Source organism: Argopecten irradians, chromosome 13 (assembly GCF_041381155.1).
Source record: "Argopecten irradians isolate NY chromosome 13, Ai_NY, whole genome shotgun sequence".
Taxonomy (NCBI): domain Eukaryota; kingdom Metazoa; phylum Mollusca; class Bivalvia; order Pectinida; family Pectinidae; genus Argopecten; species Argopecten irradians.
Genome location: NC_091146.1, coordinates 5,097,401 through 5,111,805, shown reverse-complemented (window position 1 = coordinate 5,111,805; position 14,405 = coordinate 5,097,401). Strand labels below are relative to the sequence as shown.

Here is a 14,405-nt window from a genome sequence, read left to right as displayed (position 1 = left end):
GCACTCATAGTTCATCAGTTTTCCTCTTGAGTCGCGGGTTGGTGTTCGCCGGATAGATGCGTGTCCGACTAATCGAAATTTGACAATTTTCCGATGTGTCCTTGGGTACATTACAACACTTCTACAATATGGTCTACGGTAAACTATATTCCAAAATAAAGATAAATAATCTGTCTTTCAATCGAGACAAATGCCAGCTACATAACTTCAACGGTTATTTCACAAACACATTTTCCCCGTAATTGAGTTGGTTTATCTGGCCAATCGAGTTAATCACCTTGATTATATATTGGCATATATTGTCAGACGTGTTTAATACCTATGTACAGCTTCAGGCGACATGAGTGTATTGTCCTGGACCAGCCAGTATTATACGTGTAGGTATGAGAGAAAAATATTTCTCATAAAATTAAAATCAACTCGATTTCATTAAATGTCTTTTTATGGGATTAACATTTCATGAGTGAAGTGTGTGATCGTGAATTCGAGGCCCGGATAGGACATGAGTCATAATCAATAAAGTGTCATCCTTTGTAAAGGGAATTCCTAATCATCAACTATGGATTGGTGGCGACTTCAATCTCCGTGTTATTTCTTGGCTAGCAGATCACATTTCTAGTAACAATTAACCAAAATCCATGAGCGGACAATTTCTTTCTATGTTCAATGATCTGTAGCTGGAACTAAAACTTGACTTTCCAACTAGATTCAACAACACTCTTGATTTGTTCCTTTCCAATAGGCCAGCTCTAGTCAATACATGTAAATATAAGTTTTTGCCGGATTGTCAGGGCGTCATATTGTATTGATAGATATCAGAATGTCCACCTCGCCTAAAAACAATCAAGAAGAACCATACTACTCTGAGATAACGCTGATATCGATAAGATGCTGCGATTCTATATCAAGGATGGCTTGAACACTATTTTAACAGAAAATATTGATATCAGTCAAAGATTTGACCTCTTCAAAAACAGTATCACTTTAGCCATAGAAAGTATGTCCCTAACCAGCTCTCTTGTTTTAAATTCATAAATCCAAGGGCAAATAACACCATAATTGATTATCGAGATAAAACGGAGAGCATATGACAAAGTAAGATAATCCGAAAACCTCACAAGCCTGGAAAAGATACCGAAACATCAAATCAAGAATGCAAAAAGAAACCAGAAAGGCACGTAGTCAATATATGAGAGAAGTCATCAGTCCTCAGGGCAAAGGGAAACCCTGAACAAATTTGGAGATATATAAGGAGGAAAAACTGTGTGTTTGTTTAACAGGATTCAGTTTACCAGAACATAAAGTTGGCGTCTCGTTGTAAAGAGGTGGGTTACTCGTGTTTGTACTTTTCAAGAGATTATGATGTTGAATTTATTCGCATTTACCTGCGCAACTATATCCATGCGAATGCGTTTTTTCACGTCTATTGCTATATATGAAGTGGGTTTCTTTTTTTCCTTTTACGTGTTTCACGGGATATAGATCATAATCATGTGGCATACAGTTACTGATAGTACGACAGAGAATGTCGTTTGTACCCATACAAATTATAATTGAAATATTTCATGCAATCGATTCTGTTTTAATAACACACATGGCATGTTGATAGTAGCAAATAGCAGTTTGGATCTTATCACCACTATGAATGATAATTAAAGGCCTTTCCGCAGGGGAATATAACTCACCTGTAAATTGCTAAACGGTTACAAACCCTTACTTGAACGTAGTCGTGAACTGATTGTGCGTCTTGGGGATCACGGCTTGTGGATGTTTTTGATCACAAGCATGTTTGTTTTATTAATGAAGGTTTAATCTACAATTCCATCACTTTTAATGTATATTGTTTATTATCACAACGCTATTGAAGAATAGAACTATTATAATTATATATCTCATGTCTGACCTGTGTTTATGTTTTGTGCTAAGTGCAATAGGATTAAGATTGTTACTCCCGTTAATTGCTTAAATGCGTTAACATACTTTCCCCATCTATTTGAAGATTATTATTCTTCAACCATCAAAGTCATTTGAAATAATGGAACTATTGCGTGTATCTCTAATTTAAAAAACTTTTTGGCCTGTAATGTATTAATGCAATAGATTTCAGCTTATTTTTATAGATGTGCTAGATTGAATTTATTTACCTATCAATAAGTGTCGATGTGGAAAACATAGTGTCAAAACATAATGTCAAAACTCGCAACACCCTGGCGACTAACATTCTAGAATTGGATTAACGTCAGTGTATTTTTAAACAGTTATGATATATTCTTTCTGCACATTTCCCACTAATGATAATTGCTTAATTCTATCTACGTATGATGTATCCGTCTTTTTACACCCCCGTACGTGCCGTAGTATGGGATGTTATTTTGCTCTTTTCGATATATTTTAGAATGCTTTCACAAGGAGCAATAATGCCCTATTTTTGGCTCATGTGTTTATTCTTTCTATACCAACTTCACAATCAATAGTTCCGAACTTTGGTCTAGTAATGACAGTGATTACATAGAGGTATGTTAAAGTTTGGTAGATGAAGTGTTCTTTAAGAGGGTAAGTTTTGTTGTTTAGGATGGTAAACAAAGTAAAAGGTTGGTACGTACTTTTATGTAAGGCATCAAAAATGAACCAAAACTTATTTTCGATTTTCACGTGCAAGGTCGGAAAAGGTCTGTCTGTTATATGTATTTATAAATGGACCATAGCAAATATACCCCCGAGTTTCAATAGATATTTTAAAGTAAATAATAATATAACATCGCTTATGGAAGCAATGTTTTTACATATTTTTTTCATATAACAATGTCCATGTTCAGGGAACTTAATCATAACTAAATAGCTAACCTCCCCGCCGGGGAACATTGCTCACCTGTAATTGTGAGAGTTTACACAACCTTACTAATGATAAATCAAAACTACATGACTGGTCACACGTCCTACGCACTGCATGTGGCGATATTTGATATTTCATCATAAAATGTTTACAAGTCGCTAATGAATTGAAATCTACCGGGTCGTATTGAGGTCACCTTTCTATCCATTTGAAGATACAACCAGCAGTAGGTTGCGGTTTAACTCATTATTTCAAAGATTTTATTTTGTTTCTCTTTCAAAACACACATCGTTTTATGTACATTGAAAACTTTAGGCGGTTCTCTTAAAGTTATTAAACCAGCTGGAACAATCACTTAATCTATATTGGAACTGCAATCTGCCTTTAATTCAGAGACAAATACGAAATTGTATTAAACAGATATTTGTAAATGTAACCTTCTATTGTTATAATTGATTATTGTTTATCTATAACTTTCTCATAAATATTATTTACTTCCATTGCAAAAATAGCGATTATGGATATTTGCTTTTTCACACATTTCATGTGGTCTTATTTTGGTAAATGTATTTGTGGAGTTTGAAAAACAAAAACCTAATTATGGTTCATATTGTATTAGCTTTCGGATTTTAGCCCTTATTAAAAAAAATAACAAAGACAAATCATCGGTGCAAAAACACATGGTGAATTACTATCTTATTTCTTTAATGTTAAAGTATAATTTAAATGTTCGCATGGTTTATTCGATTGTGTCTTGGTATAAGATATTCAAGACGAAAAAAACCAACATTATTTTTACGCCTTTCCGTAATAGATACCTTTCGTGTGGTGGATATCACCGTACTATCGTTTAGTTTGGTTGGATTAGCTGAACACTCTATCAACAGTCATGGTCATTTCAGGACGTTTCATGTGGTGGAAAGCCGGAGTACCTCGAGAAAATCCACCATCCTGAGGGAAGCAGTCTCACATACTGTGGAGCTAACACGTTATGAAATCTGAATTGATTAATCATTAAGCAACTGCGGTGCATACATACACTTCGCCATATACATTATGTAATGTGATTGTATTTGATCATAAAATAGCATGATAACTCGAGACAAATCAATTCAATAAACTCGTTTATAAGATTATTGTTGTATAGCCACTTACGTACAGATATCGTCGTAGTCAAGCTAATATCAATACATTTAATAAAGCAGCATTTAAGGCTGTCATAACGTCGTGAATGTAAGTGCAGTCTGGTCGCCAGGAGAAAGGGAAATCGGCCTCAGATTAACGACTATTATTTTCTGTATTCATAGTGTGAATCTACCTATGGAGTTTCGTGGCTAGATAATCCAATAGCTTCTGTATTATATCTGTTTTCGGAACTTTTTATCAAAAACAGATTGTATTCTATTCTTGTTGTTTTCAGAATATAAGTCTACGACAATAACATTATTCTGACGGAAATCTGCGATAATAATATTATTCTGGGAGAAATCGTATATTACCGATTTTTTCTAGTCATGTAGGGAAAAATAGCCCCTACTATTTATCTATTGAACATAATTTATACATCTGTTCTTTTGATTTTTGTTCTTTTATAACTGGGGTACAAAATGGTAACATATTTGGTAAGAAACAAAGTAATTTCTAACATCAACAAGGTACCATATAACTAACCATGCTTATTATTTCTTTATTATCAATGGATCTTCAAGTTCGCGGAAATGATCACAAATATACAGGAAGTGAAAAAGTCTCCGCTGAGATAGACACACTAAAATAAGTAAGGTCAACGACTAGATCAGCATGATGTTTGTAATAGCTGAGACAGACACACTAAAATAGGTAGGGTCTACGACTAAATCAGCATGATGTTTGTAATGGCTGAGATAGACACACTAAAATAGGTAAGGTCAAAGTCTAAATCAGCATGATGTTTGTAATGGCTGAGATAGACACACACTAAAATAGGTAGGGTCTACGACATAATCAGCATGATGTTTGTAATGGATGAGATAGACACACTAAAATAGGTAGGGTCTATGACAAAATCAGCATGATGTTTGTAATGACTGATATAGACACACTAAAATAGGTAGGGTCTATGACTAAATCAACATAATGTTTGTAATGACTGAGATAGACACACTAAAATAGGCAGGGTCAACGACTAAATTAGCATGATGTTTGAAATGACTGAGATAGACACACTAAAATAGGCGGGGTCAACGACTAAATCAGCATGATGTTTGAAATGACTGAGATAGACACACTAAAATAGGCGGGGTCAACGACTAAATCAGCATGATGTTTGAAATGGCTGAGAGAGACACACTAAAATAGGTAGAGTCTATGACTAAATTAGCATGATGTTTGTAATAGCCGAGAGAAACACACTAAAATAGGTAGGGGTCTACGACTAAATCAGCATGACGTTTGAAATGGATGAGATTGACGCACTAAATACTAACAATCTTTTATACCATTACATGACAAACGCTAATTAGTGTAGCAATTTTATGTGGTAGATCTAAAGTTCCGTCACAAATCCCATCCAATACAAAGAAATAGCAAAGAGAAATGCGGAGTCATTGCATCCAGAAAATATTAATTGCACAGCAACTGAAACCTAATAAAAGGAGTTCATCTCCAGCTAACGACGCTATACCTGATAATGAGACCTGACACTGACTAACGCACAGCCCTACGCGACAACGATAAGTGTTTTATTAAATACAGAGGATGTAAATAAAAAAAGATATGTATTTACAACTAGTGGATATCGTTGTGCCGATGTATTGCGTTGTAAAATATTGAAATTAAATGGCACAGGACGATTAGATAAGATAGATGTCAGTCAAAATAGCGTATGCTTGAATAGAAATCCCAAAAGAAATGAAGTATGCTCCGATAGAAATTGAATATGCCCAAAAGGAAATGAAGTAAGCCTTAATAGAAATGGAATATATCCCAAAAGGAATGGAGTAAGCCCCATTTGAAATTGAAAGCCCAATGGAAATGGAATATGCCCCAATAGAAATGGAATATGCCCCAATAAAAACGTAGCATGCTCAAATAGAAACGCAGTATGCCAAATAAAAATAGTGTAAGCCCCAATAGAAATAGAGTAAGCCAAAATAGAAATAGAATTCGCCCCGTTAGAAATGGGGTAAGCCCAAATGGAAATGGAATATGCCAAATAGAAATTATGTATGCCCCAATAGAAATAGAATTCGCCCCGTTAGAAATGGAGTAAGCCCAAATGAAAATGGAGTATGCCCCAATAGAAATGGAGTAAGCTAAATTTAAATAAAGTATGCCCCGATAGAAATTGAATATGCCTAAAAAGAAATGAAGTAAGCACTAATAAAATGGAATATACCCCAAAAGGAATGGAGTAAGCCCCATCAGAAATTGAAAGCCCAATGAAATGGAATATGCCCACAAAAAATTGAGTATGCCTCAATAGAAATGGAATATGCCCAATAGAAATGGAATATGCCCAATAGAAATGGAAAATGCCCAATAGAAATGGAATATGCCCAATAGAAATGGAATATGCCCCAATAAAAATGGAGCATGCTCATATCGAAACGTAGTATGCCCAATAGAAATGGAGTATGCCTCAGTTGAAATGGATTTTGTCCAAATAAAAATGGAGTATGTCCCAATAGAAATGGAGTATGCCCCAATAGAAATGGAGTATGCCCCAATAGAAATGGAGTATGCCCCAATAGAAATGGAGTATGCCCCAATAGAAATGGAGTATGCCCCAATAGAAATGGAGTATGCCCCAATAGAAATGGAGTATCCCCCAATAGAAATGGAGTATCCCCAAATAGAAATGGAGTATGCCCCAATAGAAATGGAGTATCCCCCAATAGAAATGGAATATCCCCCAATAGAAATGGAGTATGCCCCAATAGAAATGGAGTATCCTCCAATAGAAATGGAGTATGCCCCAATGGAAATGGAGTATGCCCCAATAGAAATGGAATATCCCCCAATAGAAATGGAGTATTCCCCAATAGAAATGGAAGATGTATAAATTATACGTCAATAGTGCTGAAAGTCGTTTTGAGGATTGCATGTTGCAACAATGATATACAAACAAACAAAGATACCTATTTAAGTTTCTTATTTGGATGTTTAAAAAAACTATTACATATGGCACTTCTGAAAGAATTTTATCAATGTCCAAAACAAATAAATTTTAATGTAGTGTTATGAAATATTTTATCATGAGTTTTGAACAATGCGATAAAAGACTGTTATTAAAAAAAACATGAAAATATTTTTTTTTAAATATACTACATATACAAAGAGTATCCTCGTCCGTTACTTAGCAACACATTACAGAAAATTTCATTTCGTTTGTAATGCACGCGCGTTGACGTGTGAACTTTAAAATAGCTCAGGGCTATAATAGGTTCTTCTAGTTTAATCAACGTTGCCTTCAGTCTAGGTATCTATTTACAATTCCTTTGTCCCTGAACTTCACGGTGATGACAGAAAATGCATTATTTGTGTGCGCTCATTCTGATGGGTTATTAAGGAAGTCTTATTTTGTTATACCTTACGAAACACAACGGTAAAATCTGAAATTGAAAAGGTTAAATTCCTTACTGACGACCGAATGTAATCTTCTTCATTGATACCTTTATACAAAGATATAATAATATGAACTAAACAAATCTGTTTCCAATAACTCGTCAATTATTGACTGTAAATAAGACGAACATCAGCACAAATAGCTTATCCTCATGAATAATACTGCCTTTCAATCTTGTTAGTTTTTTTTGAAAATAGATTTGTATTTGTACGAGTTTGAAGCTAACTGGCTCGTTCCGAAATTAGAACTTCCTGTGAGGTGAAACACATAGATAGTCGCCATGGCGTCGAGTACGTCCTTGAAGAAATCACTGGCATCGAAGATGTCACTGCAATACATGTCAACTGTAAATAATTAATTAATTAGCGTATAATGTATATAACATAAATTTTGCCCTTTACGATAATATTCTGATCTATTTTAACTAACATGCTAAGACCTTGATCAGCATATAGACCCCTGAATCCAACATGCGGGCTGTAAATGCCCAATCCAGTTAGCGCTATAAGTCTATTTTCAATCCATTTAGCCGAATCCTGCTATGCTTCTGTAAATTACTTTTTCCATGGAAACGGAACCAATGTTAAAACAACTTGGTGTCTAATGATTAAAACATTTTGGTATGGAAAAGCATTTTAGAAATTGATTGATTGATATTTGTTTTCAATAATTATGGTCTGGTTGACATAACAAATTGTACATCTACTGGTATTGTGCTGTTTGCGGATCAGACTAGAAAAATATAACACGATTTGACCTGAATTTTAGTAACTCGTGTCGCATTGAACACGTGACTCCGTTCTATGCTACCAGTGGATGATTAATTGTTTGTATATTTTCAAATAACCTATAATCTTTGCTGTTGTCCTTTAGGCGGTGTTCTAGTGGTGACGAGTGTGACATCATTGATGATTTGTGTAAATGCCTCAAAACTGCCTTGATTGTACAATGAAATATTCAATCAACGCAACTATTCAATTTGAATTTCCAGTTTTAGAATATTTCCTTTAAAGGCAAATTTCAGTTGCATCGAATGATCTAGTAGTTGTCGTCTTAACCTAGAAAGCAATTTGGTGCGCATTCATGTTTCAAATATTACTTTGATGTTTAATGTAATAAATTTGTTTTCTCGAGTCAAAACAGTTGCCAATTAGTTGTTAGCTGTTTTCTAATTGTCCTTTGAGGTTAAACAAACTGATAAATCAATCTTTGAGTTATTAAAACGCTTAAGTTCAAATGCATCTGGAAAAAGAGTATTAAGGACATAGTAAATTAAAACAACAGTCATTGCTATGAAATTATAGAAACGTCCGAATAAGACAAGGTGGCAATTGGTTCGTCATCTGTCAGTGATGTACATAGTATAAAGTCATGCACAATCAGGGCAGTCATGGCCTTACTGTAGAAAATAACATAAGCTTGTTGCTGAAAGTTTAGTCATTTTTAATACCCATTTGAAAACTAATAAATACTTCTACGTATATCAGAACACATTACTTATATGAAAACAGATGTCAATTTTTAATTTCTTTATCTTTCTTTTGCAGAATGATAAAGAAGGTACTGGCAAAAGTGACTTCTACGTGTACAATGGCGTTTAAAATATGGAGGAACAGTTGAGTATTTATCGGATAGCTGAGAGAATGGCTGAGGAAACCATCATACACGGCAACATCAGCGTCACGGAAACATTCAGAAACGAGGCTCTGGAGAAAGTCAGCGCCAATTACATGTATTACCATGGTTACGTGAGTTTGGTAGTGTGTCTGTTTGGAATACCCTCTAATTTGATAAATATCACCGTGCTGACCAGACGTCATATGAGGACGCCTATTAACTTTATCCTGACGTGGATGGCGGTGTCAGATTTGTTGAACGATGATATCCTACGTTCCATTCGCTGTACATTATTATTGTTCGTTTTCACCCTTCAGTGTGTCCCCAGAGAAAAATAGTCTACCCTGGATGAGATTTCTGTTGTTCCATATCAATTTCACTTCTACGACACATACCATTTCTATCTGGCTTGGCGTGGCGTTAGCCATTTTTCGATATGTCCATCTTCAGTCTCCCTCAAAAGGAAGCCTCACACACATGCGACGAAAAATTCGGGCTAGAATTGTAGTGTTTGTTATTTATGTATGTTCCATTTTACTATTGGTACCAAATTTTGTCTCCAACAAACTCGTGCCACTGTCGGATAATTCTACGGTCTATATCTTGGAGGACTTCCACCTAGGGACGGCCCAGGTTAAACCTGTGGTGATGATTAATCTCCTTTTATACAGCATCTTAGCCAAATTCCTGCCTTGTATTCTGATAACGGCTTATGGAGGTATCCTTTTACGGACTCTACGAAACACCATGATAGTGAAAAGGCGTATGTGGACAAATAATAATCTGACAACACAGAAATCTTATGATACTACTAAAACAACTTATATGTTATTGGTCGTTATAATACTATTTGTTGTCACGGAACTACCTCAAGGTATTCTAATCCTATTGAGTCTCTTCCTAAAAGGTTTCTTCGAGCACGTTTACATTCCTCTAGGAGATGCGATGGATATAATAGCTTTGGTCAACAACTCTATAAACTTCATTTTATATTGCACTATGAGTAGTGACTTCAGAAAGACGCTTGTGGAAATGGTTTGTCAATTACGAAAACCGAAAACAAGAAAGCTCCCCGTGCCAGTTCCAAACGGCACACGATTATACCAGAGTCTGTTGAGTAGGGTCAACCCTTGATACGGGCTCTCATTATCTCATTATTGAAGTGTATAAATGATCAACGACCCAGGACAATTATCATTACCCATCACTTGTCTAAATCGTATTTTACATCGATCATGGAAATAGACTCTGCTATTGATTTTTTTTCGCGCAACTTAGAAACAGCCGGAAGTAGTATTAAGTGTAAATAGAGCCTGGGTTTTATTGGGCCTGCTCTCTACGACTATCCTCCAAAGGTTTCCGGTAAATACAGACTACAAAATTAATTCAGTCGGATGATTCATTTAATCACGAAGGGCTAATAGAGAGATTCGTCCGGTAAAATCCGTAAATGCCTTTCAACGTTCTAGTTGTATGTTAGGTGCCTACCTACTAACGTCATATAACAGTGTTTATGTTTGCAGTTTTATGTCACATGTTTACGTCATGTCACGTGGTTAGTATTTTTATCCGAAATACATTTTAACATATTTGTTCATTTCATTATTGTTACATCAAACAATGCTCTTATCTAATGCCAGTTAAAGTTATATGTGCCGTGGATTTCATATTCACGAACCAAGAAGAGTATTTAATATGCTATTCATTACCGACAATTACCAACATTTTGAGAATTTCAATACTTACAATTCATTTTGCAAGAACAAATAAGAGCTGAAAATGAATTTTGGCAGTACAGCTAAAATCACCATATTTACATCTACAGTATAGTATAAACTACATTGTATTACAGCCAGAATGCAATACATCACGTGATCATACAAAACGTCACTTTTGATAAGTTATATTTATACACAAGATATATCATACTTTGCTATTAAACATGTTGGTTAATTTTGGTTGATCTAACTTTTTTCAATTTCTGATACACTCCATGGCATCAATATATAATGAGCATTGCAGATGCCATATGGTGATAAGTTTCTTTATAGAACCTATTCAATTCTTTAACCAATCTCAACACCTATTTATATGCAGCTTGTTAAATACTTTTTATCCTAAACTTTCAAATGTTTACACATATTAAAAACAATAGATAGGTAGTATTTTATTCGGTATCCAAAATAAAATAAAACCTTAATAATGATCACCCTTACTTAAGAGTCCCAATTGAGAATTCAAGTAGAGAGACAGTTATTTAAGTAGGATCACATGATGATTTATGAAATATATAAACTAAATATGTATCTGAAGTGATATATGATATCAATAACGTTCAATATACTGGAATGATAACCAGTGTTTTATACCACACAATCTGCCCACAAAGCTGATTTACCCATATGTAAATACCATATCGAAATCAAAATGTCGCATGATGAATATTTTTTAATGTCGACTGTCACTGACTATACCTGATTTACTGACTCACCGAGACGTAAAACTATTTGAGGAGTAATCGATAATCATTTCAAAAAACGAATACAAAAAAAAACAAAAACTTGAATTGCTTGTTAGGGATGTAAAGTATTTTCTCTTAACTCATCGTGTTGCTGTTAAATTTTAAAATCTATATTTTTTTATTGCTTTTGTCTATGCTTGAGTAATCTTTGATTTGTGATTTATTTGGGTTTTTTTTAATCATATTTTTGGATTGTAATATCCGTGCATCCTCAACGTTCGGTATTGACATGAGCAGTTAGCCTGATAATCCTGAAAACTATTTACATTATAAAGCGGATATCGACTACCTGTAGAGACATTACCAAAACGTGGAGTCGACAAATACAGATTAATAAATGTAATCGAGAAGTGTAAAGTCAAAAACATCCTTATCAGGAACATTGTCTTTGTTCTATTGTAAATTGGACTATTTTGGATGTTGTCGTATTTTGGCTTATTTGGCGTTTGACAGGAAAACGTCAAAATTAAATACATCAGACTACGTATGTAGACGAATTTCCGAAGTTATTATAATAAATCCTTGTAATTTTCGTCATCCCAATGACCTCTTTTTGACCTAAATTTGCGAAGTGGGTCTTGTCGATGGGAAAGAGAACGGTTATCCTCTGACAATCTTGTATCATATGAAAGCTCCGCACAAATCTGTGCCTGACCTTTGCTTTTAGTTTTGCCCTTGAGATGAATAAATTTAAAGGTTAGATTACGATTTTATTATGTGGTTGTTTTGTTATCTTATTTTCTTAGATCTTCTTTCAAATTTAATTTGATTTTTACTGTTATGTAAAGTAAATTTGTCATTCATTTCGGTTTAGTTTGGCTGTGAGTGTGTGTTGTATGTGGTATTAAGGACACCCAGACTTTAATTATGAATAATCATATGTGTAGAAGGTTCCGTGTATGAACACGTGAATATTGACCTGTTTGATATAGATTTAGGTACATTAACGCTACAGACAGAAATCTATTGTTATCGTCTGTATCTGACGTGTCATTTACCAATATAATTACTACATCACTTGATAACGAGCACCACAGCCTGAAATTTGATTATAATAATACCTCTTCTTCAAGTTGAAAGAAAATAAATAACGCACAAAGGTTAAACCAGTATTTTATCAAAAGTAAAAGGTCATTTTGAGCTTAAATATGAGAGCAATTTTTGCATTTTTGTTTGTGTTCATTTGGCATTTTTGCGGTTACGCGAAGCCATATATGCGCTAACCTAATCAAAATTGAGTTTGCGCTTTAATTCAATTTAGCAAAATTAGGGGCGTTTAACGTGAAGACACTCAACCAAAAGTAAAAAAAAAAAATGATGGTATATAAAAAATGTAGGGGATGCAGAATAAAATTCCTCAATTTAAATATTTTAAGAAAATGTTAGTCTGATTATACAATGTACAATTTAGTAATAGTGTTAGTATAAAATTGTCCAATACTTTGTAACATTGTATTTCAAATCTCAAATCTGGTCAGTTGATAGTCAATATATCACTGATTTCAGAATTATTGATTATTTTGTATTTTTGAGAGTGTGAAACAGTCCATCATATAATTGTTTCATTCATCTGCTTTTAATGAGTGTATCATCTTTACAAAGTGCCTGAGTTACGATAAAATCGAGCCTAAGAATTCCCAAGATGAGATACTATACAATATATTTAAAATCCATTTGTTGGTTTAACACTAACATGCATGACCAATATTAGAAATACGTTTTTTTTCACATGATTCTTTTTATACGATACTTAATCTTAATCAAATTTTATTGCTTTTTTGAAGTCAGTAAATTACATTGTTTATATTATGTAATGTGCATTTGCTATTTGGGACTTGATATTGGAGTGCTGTCATTATCACAGCGTGTAGCAGAGCGCTGGTTTGAATTGGCAAATCCACCATTTTAGAATTATCGAACTAGAACTTGTACAAAATATGGTAATGTGTTGTGATCATTTGCGTTTTATAAAATCTTAACAAATGTTGATAATTTACTAAAAAGAAATAAATGTTTTACTTATTCATATGTTGTAATCAATTTCTGAATAAAATCGGTGTTATTAGACTATATATCCACTGGTCTTTATTGTGTAGACTTTAAAACCACAAACAAAAACACACATGGTAACATCTATTTATTTAAGAGATGGATCATGTTTCTCGTGAACCAAGTAAATTGCATCAGTTGGTGCCCGTTAGGTTCCTGACGGTTTAGGGTGATGGTATTGTCGGATCGACTATACATGTGACAACATGACATGGGATACTAGAATGTATGGACAATCGATGACCCCACGGCACTCAAAACAAAGCTTCACGTTCCGAGAGAAGCTGTGTAACAGACAGATATTGAAAAGATATTCTATTTACAAATCACTGTCCACGCGTGACCAATATGGATACTACCCGTGCAATCAGTGTCATCAGCTATATCATTGCCATGTAGGTTTACATCACCGCGACTGTGTGAAAGTACTAGATGCAAAGCTGGAGTGCGGTGGCACTCTAACCATGGACAGGTTCTGGTTTTACACTGAATCTCAATGTTCAATTAAGCTCTGACAGGGATGTTGGCAGTTTGAAATTGCCATAATAATCCAAGCTAGAGAAAACGAGCAGTCAAATGAAGAGATACCGGTGGCAACCGACGCTTGGGAAATCAAAGAACACTAAATTTAGGTAAATTATGGACATTCTAGAAGAGAGCAATTAGTCCGAGGGAAACGTTTCAGGTACAAAGGAATATAAAAAGACTAAATAAAAACCATAGTTTACGAGATTATGTCATGTTCAAACCAGGGCAGTATATAGCTGATAGAATCTTTA

General features: G+C 34.4%; 1 protein-coding gene and 1 pseudogene across 1 annotated transcript; both read left to right on the top strand.

Moving 5' to 3' along the window:
- Nucleotides 1-6,440: 6,440 nt before the first annotated feature.
- Nucleotides 6,441-6,875, top strand: LOC138306615 (uncharacterized). The gene has a single exon (XM_069247054.1). It carries the CDS (start codon nucleotides 6,441-6,443, stop codon nucleotides 6,873-6,875), a length of 435 nt encoding a protein of 144 aa, XP_069103155.1.
- Nucleotides 6,876-9,017: 2,142 nt separating this feature from the next.
- Nucleotides 9,018-10,339, top strand: LOC138306494 (G-protein coupled receptor dmsr-1-like; annotated as a pseudogene).
- Nucleotides 10,340-14,405: the final 4,066 nt, after the last annotated feature.

Coding starts and splice junctions, on each gene's coding strand:
- LOC138306615 (XM_069247054.1), top strand. CDS start 6,441: ATGGAGTATGCCTCAGTTGAAATGGATTTTGTCCAAATAAAAATGGAG.